General features: G+C 52.7%; 5 protein-coding genes across 5 annotated transcripts; 1 reads left to right on the forward strand and 4 right to left on the reverse strand.

The window, feature by feature from the left end:
* Positions 1-1300: 1300 nt before the first annotated feature.
* On the reverse strand, positions 1301-2757 carry PG994_011728 (uncharacterized protein; the record flags this gene model as incomplete). The annotated part of the gene is made up of 4 exons (XM_066863137.1): positions 1301-2052; positions 2107-2179; positions 2255-2505; positions 2631-2757. The coding sequence occupies 4 exons, from the start codon at positions 2755-2757 to the stop codon at positions 1301-1303; spliced, it is 1203 nt and encodes a 400-aa protein (XP_066712247.1).
* Positions 2758-3353: 596 nt separating this feature from the next.
* PG994_011729 (D-xylulose kinase) lies at positions 3354-5218 on the reverse strand (the record flags this gene model as incomplete). The annotated part of the gene is made up of 3 exons (XM_066863138.1): positions 3354-4568; positions 4644-5092; positions 5164-5218. 3 exons carry the CDS (start codon positions 5216-5218, stop codon positions 3354-3356), a joined length of 1719 nt encoding a protein of 572 aa, XP_066712248.1.
* Positions 5219-6222: 1004 nt separating this feature from the next.
* On the reverse strand, positions 6223-7472 carry PG994_011730 (Mitochondrial metal transporter 2; the record flags this gene model as incomplete). Its single annotated transcript, XM_066863139.1, has 2 exons — positions 6223-6833; positions 6908-7472. 2 exons carry the CDS (start codon positions 7470-7472, stop codon positions 6223-6225), a joined length of 1176 nt encoding a protein of 391 aa, XP_066712249.1.
* A 1251-nt stretch (positions 7473-8723) lies between these two features.
* PG994_011731 (uncharacterized protein) lies at positions 8724-9926 on the forward strand (the record flags this gene model as incomplete). The annotated part of the gene is made up of 1 exon (XM_066863140.1): positions 8724-9926. One exon carries the CDS (start codon positions 8724-8726, stop codon positions 9924-9926), a length of 1203 nt encoding a protein of 400 aa, XP_066712250.1.
* Positions 9927-9976: 50 nt separating this feature from the next.
* On the reverse strand, positions 9977-10659 carry PG994_011732 (uncharacterized protein; the record flags this gene model as incomplete). Its single annotated transcript, XM_066863141.1, has 2 exons — positions 9977-10143; positions 10203-10659. The coding sequence occupies 2 exons, from the start codon at positions 10657-10659 to the stop codon at positions 9977-9979; spliced, it is 624 nt and encodes a 207-aa protein (XP_066712251.1).
* Positions 10660-10711: the final 52 nt, after the last annotated feature.

Consider the following 10711-nt stretch of genomic DNA (forward strand, 5'->3'; position numbering starts at 1 on the left):
AGGTCAGGACTCCTGGGTGCATAGGAGGCTCCGTCGTTCTCGGCTCCGGCTGACATGCTTCTGGAAGGTCGGCAGCCTGTTTCCCTCTTACTTTTCTTTTAACCTTGGGAGTGCTGAAGTTATGTAAGAGTCGATTGAATTGTGAATAGATTTGTGTATTGGTGAGTTGAATTTAGATGAGTAATAATAAGCACGAAGTCGATGTCGATGTCACATCTGACCGAATGAGGGGCTGACTGGCTGGCTGGCACAGATGGGCAGTGGCAGAGGCGGCAGAGGCAGACAGAGCTTGGGGGGGGGGGTGTGCCTTGGCTTACACTGCACGGTCTACCTGCACTTTTTGGCTCTCACTCACTCTCTCTCTGAATCGCAATGGGGTCGGGTCGAGCTGGGCTGAGAGTGGGATTTAAATACTGAATGGTCAGGGGTCAGAACGAACTCTGAGTCCTTAGCGGAGAGAAGACTTGCAGGGGTCCCCTGCCGCCTACTTGCTCAGCATAGCCACCTTTTCCCCATCTAGTTCGCGTTGGTCTTTCTTTTCTTCAACGAGGCTACTGCAGATCCCGTCACCACCAAACGCGCCCCAGTTGCTGTACACAGCTTGACAGGTGTAACTATTGTCCATCCTCATCCTCATCCTCTATTAACCGCCAATCCTGATAATGCACCAACCATTCATATCGGGCTCCATCCATATGGGCCGAACTGCCAAGCTGCTTACAATAGCGCTCCCCGTGTTGCCGATGATGGCCGACTGTGACTCGCGTCCTCACCTGAAGAAATCTTAATAAGATGGCCACGCCAAGAACTTATTGATCGGTTCCATGGATCTGCCTGTGGTAGGACGAGAGAACCACTGCAGGCTGAAGTCAGCACAATCAATCGTCTGCATACTGGCTTACCGACAATGGAGTATACAACGGTTTGCCTATCAACATCCTCAAGCGAGGTGTGCCTTTTCTTTGCCCGTCGTTTGTGTCTGTTTCACGACGCCTGAAGTAAGCACTTCCTGCAGTACCTAAAGGTATCACCTATAGACCCTTGATGCAACCAACCAAAGCCCAACGGCTGTGTGTCATGGATGATGATAATCCATCAGAGCTTTCTTATTCACGGAGACCTGCTATCAAGGCAGAGCTCGAAGCCGCTTGCATCAGCTCTCGGGTTTCGCCTCTGCCTTGTGGTCGCTGAAGGTTTACTTGATCTAATCTGACATGGCACGGGTTCACATCGCCTGGCTAGGCTGCCAACGTTATTTGATGTCTACCTGCACCTCTTTCCTCTCTCTCCCTTTTCACTATCATGCCGCGATTTTCTCTTTGATCTGTTCAACCAAGGCTTTCAACCCTTTCTGTCTGTCTACTGCCGACGTGCAGAGAAATAGAGAGGCCACGGGCCATGCATGGATTCCTCCTTCCTCGGCCCGGCTGCTCGCTTTGACCCCATGTGTCTCCCAAAATTTGACCAGGTCTTCGATCTCTGGGGCGAATGCTTCCTCTTTGCCAAAGGCCACGAAAAGCCCTCCGGAGGGACAGGCTCTTTTCCACCACTGCGCATCTCTGCAGTTGCCTGGTGATATCAGTGGGTCGTCTGGCTCGACTTTGCCATTTGCGTAGTCCAGCGCATACTGATGCAGCCTTTCCTCGTCGAGATAGTCGCTTGGCGTGTTTTGGTGCTTTGGGGATAGCAATGTGGTCCAAGGCGATATGAAGGCGGCCATACGTGGTCGTTCCAAACGCCAGTCACCCGTCTCGTTCAACTGGTTTGCGTCATGTTTCATATTGGCCCGGTGCAGTAACAAACTCAGCATTATGGTAGCACCCGCTGAGTCACCGCTTACACAGATCTTGGATGCATCTCCTACTGTAGTCAAGACGTGTCGATACCCCGCAATGGCCTGGTGTAGCTGTGTGGGAAAAGAATCATCAGGCACTAAGGTGTATTCCAGCGCAAATATGGCAGGATTTCGATATCCGCTCTGGTCGAGTAGCGTCACCCAGGTGAGGAGAAATTCGAGATAGAAATAAGGAGACCCCATGGAAAACCCGCCGCCTGCGTATTTACTTGTGAGCAAAGTTGAACGTTGAAATGGTCTCCTTGACTTACCATGGGCGTAATAAACACAGACATCTATTGGTTTGGCTGGATCTTTGATTAGCCATACACCCCGGCACCTGTCCTGTATCACATCACAGTCAGCATTTGTTTATTCTTCTTGGTAGACTCAGGGGGGGTCAGCAAGAGTCACCCTTACATCCTCATAATCATGCCAATGTATGGGACACCTGATGAAGCCGTGGCGAAGCATTCTGAATCTCAGAAACGGCAGGGCGACCTGTCTTGAGAAGAAGACTCGCCCAACCTTGGGAGGGATGTTGGCGAATGCATAACGAACGCAACGGACCACGAAATCCTCAAATGGAGCAGCTCTCTGCACGAATGGGGTTTGCTGGCTGCGATCTGTGAAGTAGCGCTCGTAGATGAAGCTCGTGGGCAGCTTGTATACTTGGGACGCATGTTAGAACCACCCGTATAGCCGAAACAGTATATGGATTTATATTCTCCTTATTTTCTTTTATTCTCTTTCGTGAAGATAGGTACATGTAGGTAGCGAAGGCACTTGCACTTACCAAGAAAGGGAAGGCATTGCAATACAACTCCGAGTGTCTCAACGGGTCCGACGTGGATGAGGAGTTGGGGTGCGAGGAAGACGCAGAAAACTAAACAGTCGAGGTATGATACAGGACCTAGGATCATATTGGCGATAGCAATGGTGACACCTCCCCCACGAATAATTTAGGATCGGACTGTTGTCTCATTGATCAATCTGCTCCTGTTGGATCTGGAATAGGTGGTCTGGAGATCTGTTAACAAATACCTAGGAGTGGTAATCCAAACACAATCATTTGTGAACCTTGAAGGCTACAGAGGCGTCCAGACTAGACTAATTAACGAATGACGTCGAAGACAAGAGGGTCCATGGCATGTTTTAGGCAGGCTACCGCCCCAAACTTAGCATTCAATTGGAACAGAACAGTTACTCAAGTCGGTATGTTCTGAACAACATTACATAACCGTGCTGTCTCACAGACATTCGTGATGAACAGGTGGACAGGTAGACAAACAGTCGTACTTAATGAGTGTAAATAAGTATCTACCAATTGTTCTTGAACTCGATTTTAAAGGATTCTATAGCCTCTACCTGCTGTGGAGCCAATTCTCAAATGCATCCTCATATTTATGTCCAATCTCACGAGGAATAACGACCTCTTGACTCTAAAACCCATCTTCGTCTATTAAGGAAACGTCACATCGTAAACATCTTTCCGTTTTCCGTCTTTCTTTTGTCTTGATTAGTTGTGGGCTACCTGGAGGATCTCTTGCTCCATCTTCTCAAACGCGGGCACAACGTTGCCGTACTGCTGGAAGATGCCGTTGCGGTAGCCGTCGTCGACCTTCTGGATGGCTTCGGCCTCGTGCCAGCGCTCCGAGATGAGCTCGTCGAACGTCTCGCGGTCGGTCCGGCGCTCGAGCGCCCAGACCGCCTTGTACGCGCCGCCCAGCGCGCACGCGTTGCCGCCGACGTCGAGCTTGTAGACGCCCTCGGCGCCGCCCAGCACGTCGCCCAGAACCCGCGAGATGGCCGGGTTCAGCGAGCCGCCGCCCACGAGGTAGATGCGGCGCGGCTGGGCCGGCAGGCTAGACCCGGGCGGGCTGCCCAGCAGGCTGTGCGAGCGCAGGCGCATCGAAAGGGCCTGCGACTCAACGATGATGCGGGCATCCGTTTCGGAGTTCCATTCCTCTTGCGCCTTCTGCAGGTCGGACCCGTCCTCCGCCTTGCTGGTGTACCGCCAAGTCCCCGCTTTGATGTTGGGGACAATCTCCGGAAGTGGGAAGTACAGGCCCAGCTTAGCCCGGTCGCCCTCGGTCCGCACGTCCAGCGGCGGCGTGGCCATGACGGACTTGTTGAAGTTGGCCCAGGGGTCTGCACCGTCGGCCTTCGGGAGCCTGTCGCGCACCTTCTCGCGCGCGAGCCCGCCGTTCTTGTAGCAGAGCATGAACATGTACTGTCCTGGGTTGCAGGGGTGGTTCATGAAGTGATACGACGGGTGAGGCTTGTAGGTATGCGTGACCATCAGGAACGTCGAAGACGTGCCCAGTGACACGATGGCGTCCATTGGCCGGAGCGGCAGAGCAAGGATGGTTGCCGGGTTGTCGCCCGTGAAGGCTACGACCTGGCAGTCGGGACTGAAGCCGTACTTCTCGACAAAATACTGGCTGATGCCGCCCATGCTGCCGCCGCCGTCCAGACGCACATCGCCCAGCTTCTTCCGCAGGTCCGCAACGCCATCTTTGCCTCCGGCGCAGAGCTCGAGGAGCTCCTCGCTCCACTTGGCATTGCTGACGTCCCACAAATTCATGCCAGTGACGTCACTGATGTCCATAGGGGCGATGGCACCCAGAAACACGGAGGCCAGGAACGAAGATACCAGTGAGATCCGAGCAGTCTTCTGGTAGACTTCGGGTCGGCGCCTTCGCATTCTCATGATCTGTGCCCCCGTGAAGCGCTAAGAGAAGAAAATTGTCAGCATCGGCACACCATCGAACAGAAGAAGTAACTGGTAGGACTTAGGCTGATATACATGATGTGCTGCGCTGCCGGTGACGTCGGCCAATTTCTGCTTTGAGCCCAAGTGCTGGTCATAGAAATCGCATTCGGCCTGGGTGCTATGGTCCTGCCAATTGGGGCTGAATTCGTAGGCGAATGCGTCCTTCAGTTGCTCGCGCAGTGAGCCCTTGTCCTTGCTCAGCGCCTTGAGCTCAGGCTCTCCGGGAGCGGCCCAGAAGACGCTGCCATGCTGCTGGCCCGAGCCGCTGAGGCCCTTGATGTCGGATATGGGGCACTTCTTCTCCACGAGTCGCGAGAGCACCAAGTCTACGGCCTCCAGCCACATGGCCACAGGCGCGAACACCTCGCCCTCATCCTCATTAGTCTTCACGCCCTTGGTGATGCCGTACTTGGACCCGAAGTCGGCGTCGAAGTCAACCTTGGCCTCCGAGACGACCTTGAGATCCATCGAGACCACAATGGCTACAAAGCGGGCGGTGCGTCGTAAGCATCATGGGGCGGGTACGTGGGAAACGGTTTCGGTCATTACTTACCCTTGAGCTGTTGGGTTGAGAGATCGAACCCTAGGTATAAGGGACCGGAGCTCATCTTGTCGAGGTATATTGGTTTGACGCCAAGTAAAAATAACGTTTGGAAGAATGCTTGAGTAAGTAGGTACTGTAGTCAGATATGGTGACGCTAGTCTGTGTGACTTAAGGAGCAACACAAAGAAATGGGAAGGACAAGTGAACAGCTAAGAGAGAAGTTTAAGTAAGGGGATGATTGCCACAAAAACCGATACCTCGTGAGCTGAAGGAAAATAAGGATAAAAGTAAACCACGATAGAGAAATGGTGCCACAACCATCAGAGCAAGGTGGCTCTTCACGATGCGTTTCCGGAGTCTCTTGATGCAAGCTTGACGCGGGGCCCCCACTATGAGATCAGGTTACCCAGAGTCCGAGAACCGTAGCCAGTGTCGAGGCAGGGTTTGGTGGGGAGGGACTTTCGGACCATCAGCCTTTCGCTGTAGCTCTGCCATAGCCTTGCAGTATCCCATTCAGCCTAAATGGGTGCATCGATCGATTGGTCTGGATCCTGGCACAAGGGTTCCTTACATACTGCGTGCAGCGTGTGACCTGTCACCTGTTAATAGGCGGTGGGCGAAACCACCTTCGTTAGTTACTGTCCTTGGTCATTGAAAAGTTCAACATAATTCAGCCAAGTATTCTGGAAGATTGGCGAGGTTTTCTCCCATTGCTTGGTCTGGTACCGTAACGCAATGTTGCAGAATGGATTGATCGATCTATCATTGTATGTATGATACATTCATGGCGTCCCATCGCCCATATGCAAATGTTGGACCCGTCATTCTCAACGCCTTCTGATGCTGCAAATACACCTTCTCGAGGTGGTAGAATACACATAATATGACTTTTCTTATCGAAGTCAGTCCAGACTACTTCATATCCAGCTTATCTTGAAGCAGATTCTGTTCTCGTGGTATTATAGCCTTTTGCCCTCTTCCAAAGTGTGGTCTGGTATCCATCACCAACCTAAAACGCCGTATAAACGAAGAAAATAGGGTGAGACAACAAAGGTCGTGCATGGCCCTTTAGTGGCTCTTGTGACTGTGACCATTGCCATGGTCGTGATCATGTTCCTCCTCGGGTTCCGGGCTGGATCTCGGGCTCACGTCGCCAGGAATGAACTCGTCGAACTTGGGGACAACCTGGGTTTCCTTGGGCACGAAACGGACCCGGACCTTGCGAACACCACGGACTTTGCCGCCCACACGAGCTCTGACATTGTCCTCAACATCCCTCACGTGCTCAACGGTCCAATCCTTGGGTACCGCGATCTCGAGGTCGACAAGGTAGTTCTGGCCCGATTTAACTCCGGTTACTTCACGAAGCTCAGTGACATGACCCTCGTGCATATCGGCAAGAGCGTTGCGTGCCTGCTTTCCAACTGAACCTTTAATCTCATCATCTATGCTGCGGTCGGCGAGTTCCATCACGGAAGCGACCGTGTTCTCCGCACCTGCCTTGATAACCAGAAGGGAGATGAGGAGGCCACCAACAGGATCTAACCAAGCTGCATTCTGCACAAAGTTGGCGCCAATGATAACGGCGAGTGTGACGATGCCGGTAAGACTGTCGACTCGATGGTGAACGGCGTTGGATGCTAAAACCGAGGACTTGCGCTCACGCGCAACTTTCATAGCTGGGGTTGTCAGTTAGTAGCTGTTCCCACTCGGCGATTCAAGTTCTATTAAGGGGGTACTGCTTTCGACTTACTTGCGTGGTACAGCCATTCCTTCACTGCCACTGTTCCTGCAGCGAGCCAGGCAGCATGAAGACTGGGTGCCTCATGTCCGTGGCCGTGTCCATGACTGTGGCTGTGGCTATGGGCATGCGCCATCATCTCTGCCGCAGCTGCCGGGTCGAGGAAGAAGTGGCTGTAGAGTGACAATAGACTGCCCCAGCACATCCACATACCACCAGCTAGAAGCATGCCGGACACGCCCAGAGAACCCAAGCTCTCGATCTTGCCAAATCCAACAGGAAACTTATCTGTCGGCGGTCGCAAGCTCCAGGAGATGGTGGCAAGGGTCAGGATGTCGGATGCTAAGTCGGTAACACTGTGAAAGGCGTCGGCGACCATTGCTTTGGAGTTGAACATGTAGCCACCTACACCTTTGGCTATGGCCATGCCGAGGTTGGAAGCGAGGCCAATTCGGGTGATGCGCACGCCAGCGTCGTTCTTGTTCTTCGAAGTGAGGTAGACATTATCGTGGTGATGGTGATGTCCGTGGCTGTGGCCATGGCCGCTGTGGCCTCGAGTCTGGGTGAGAGCTGCCATGGCTGGAAATGAACGGAGGAAGCGACGAGTGTGCGACGGTCGCAATAACAAGGGGATGGCCTGGGGCGGTTTAGACTGCGACTCAATGGAAGCAGATGATGTTTGAAGAACACGGTAATGAAGGGACTTGTTACGGCGATGTGTCCTCAGGTGGTCATGTTGTAGGGAATATGTGGTAAAGGAAGGTGACGGAGCTGGAAGTAAGCCACTCCCATTCGCGTTCCAGCAAGCTGTAAGGCGGCGGCTGCAGCTATTACTACTTGGCCCAAGCCTCAGGGCTGCCGCACACGGTCGACTCGACATTGCGGAGTCGGCACCATCAGTCGGCTCAGGGGCAAAAGAGAAGGGCCTGCAACATTAATGAAAAGTGCACAGCCGATTTAGCCGTTTGGTCAGAGAAGCGGAAGAAGGGAAGGATATGCAGACTCGTCGACCTGTTATGTGATCATGCTTGTGCACGGTGTGTGAGAGGCCGAACAGCAGACGACTGCACTCTTGTAAGGATGAAAAGTAAAGGTGGGTGTCAAATCTGGAACGCGCCGATTTGCGGATCCTTGAACCTAGAAGTCTACCTACGCAACACCGACAGGATGGGAATCAGGCCACACACTATTCCGGCCAGCTTGGCTTAGCTCTTTGGATATTGCCCTGGAAGGAATTCTAAGCTGGCCGATAACGAATCGGTTTTTACAATGCCATTTGCGAGGTTATCATAGTCCACCGTGGCATTCACGTCTGGTGGAAGTGACGATTGAGTAACCTTGTATACCGTTGCTAACGGTATAGGTATATTTGATGCACGTTATTACCCGACCACTGGACCGATCCAGGACTCCGAGTTGTTATTTATGTATTCTTTATGAACATCTTCATTGCTTGTTATTTTGTAAACTTGCCCCTATGATGTGACCATTGATCAGGTGTATCCCAATACTATATTTCCGATTGTTTACCTGCAGGTGTTTTGTTGTCAAAACAATAACTCACCTGATCCATGAAGACCAGTGCTGGCTGGCAGTGCTTGGTGGGGCAGCTAAGCTCCCAAGCTCCCCTAGTACCTACAGTGGTAGCGCCGAGGCTTTCTTACCACTCAAGTAGTGACGACTTGATTTGGATCTCAGATCATCCATATAGCCTCATCCCACTCACATAGCATATATGCTATATATCAAGCATATGAGGTGTCATCTATCTGTCTGCTGAAAGTAATCTTAACACTCGAGCGAAGTGATCAACCGACATTTTAGACCAATGCTGCGCAAACCATACATGAGGATTCCGTATACGGACGTGCTAGCCGCACCAACCATTACGCCCTCAAGCGCAAACACGTTCCAGGGTGCTGTAGCAGCATTGCAGGAGTTTCTTACTGCGCCGTCACCAAAAGGGATCCCGCCCTCCACGCTGGTACTTACTGGGGCTGGTCTGTCCGTTGCCAGCGGACTTGCCGATTATCGCGGGACGAATGGGACGTACCGGGTGAACAAGAGCTACCGTCCCATCTACTATTCCGAGTTCTTGCAGAATCACGAGGCGAGGAAACGGTATTGGGCTCGAAGTTTTCTGGGGTGGACATCATTGCATAAGGCCAGGCCTAACTCTGGACATTTCGCTATCAAGCATCTTGGAGATCTGGGACTGCTCCACAATGTCATTACTCAGAATGTGGACTCGTTCCATCCAAAAGCCCATCCCTCTCTGCCCACTATAGAGCTACATGGCTATCTGAGATCGTTGGTCTGCGTATCATGCCACGAGGAACTGCCACGCGACAAATTCCAGGAAGAGTTGGCGAGACTAAATCCTGCCTGGGCTGCATTTTTGCAGGAGATCACAGCGTCAGGAGCATTGGACACGGAAAACCCGGAAGAGCGCCGGCGCCGGGGAATGAGAACAAACCCGGACGGTGATGTCGATTTACCCGATGCCCCTTACACCACATTCAGATACCCAGCCTGCCCCCGATGCCTGGTCAACCCGCCGTCCACACCAGAAGGCGGTCGCGCTACTGTCGAGGTTGACAGCGATGGCGCTTGGAGCGCACCAAGCACCGCAGGCATATTGAAACCAGCCGTGACAATGTTTGGTGAGAATATCCAACCCCAAACCAAGATTGGAGCGGAGAAGGTAGTCGAGGAAGCTAGCAAGCTCCTTGTCCTTGGAACGTCACTCGCAACATATTCGGCTTGGAGACTCGCAAAGCGCGCCAAGGACAGGGGGATCCCGATTGCCATCGCCAACCTAGGAGGAGTGAGAGGAGAGGATGCGTTTTTCAACGACCTCGAGCCTAATCATGATGGGACTCGAGGCGCGAGAGTGGAGATTTCGACAGATGCATTGTTACCTGCCCTGGTTAAAGAACTACGGGCGTCGTCGAGCATACACCATGCGGAGCATCACGGCCGCAAGGCGGAAGAACATGGCGCTTCCGTGTTCAAAGACATGATGTCTTGATGCCTCTGTAACTATATTCATGTACGTAGATGGCCGCGCATATTTGCGCATTAGAAGAAGCTAGAGTAACTCGGGGGCTTATTGCCCGTTTTCACGGTGGCAGTATCTGGTGGCGCTGGAGTCTCGCTTCTACATGTTGACTTGGGGTTCGACTGCCGGGGCTTCTCGCTCTTCTTCAAGTTTCGCGCGACTTCGTCTTTTTCGAGCTCTTTCAGAACTACAGGTCTGTCAGTGACTATGGCGCAGCTAGTTTCGGATACCAGAAGTGCGACAAACCTTCCTCCCATTCCTTTTCGCGCTCGGCATCGCCAGTTCCCAGCGCCTTCTCCACGTCGATTTCTTCTCCCCTTTGTAGCTTCTCTATTACCTCCCGTAGAACACCGATGCGGGTTTCGGCTCGCCTCGTGAAGGTGTTGAAGTCTCTCCTCAGTGCGATCATCTGTATCGACATGGACCCGACGAAGAGGAACATGATGATGAAGAAGGTGGCTGGGTTCCATTCTTTCGATTTGGGTTTCTTCGGTACACCCCAATCTACTGTCGGCTCTTTGCGACAACGGAATGGTTTCGGGACCAGTGACTTCCAGAAGGACGGTTGCGCAATCGTCGGGGCAGAGCCGATATTTCGCACAAAGCGAGGATGAACCGGATGTATCGCTCGGAGTGGTAAACTCCTCATGCCCATCGTGCCCTTCAAGAAGCGTGAGCTGGCCCGATAAACTGCTCCCTCCATGGTGTATTGAAATTCAATGGGTGAAATCTGACGACCGTGGTACCGTCTAATG

Source organism: Apiospora phragmitis, assembly GCF_038363925.1.
Source record: "Apiospora phragmitis strain CBS 135458 chromosome Unknown utg000010l:1.0-9815664.0:1.0-9183399.0, whole genome shotgun sequence".
NCBI classification, from domain to species: Eukaryota; Fungi; Ascomycota; class Sordariomycetes; order Amphisphaeriales; family Apiosporaceae; genus Apiospora; species Apiospora phragmitis.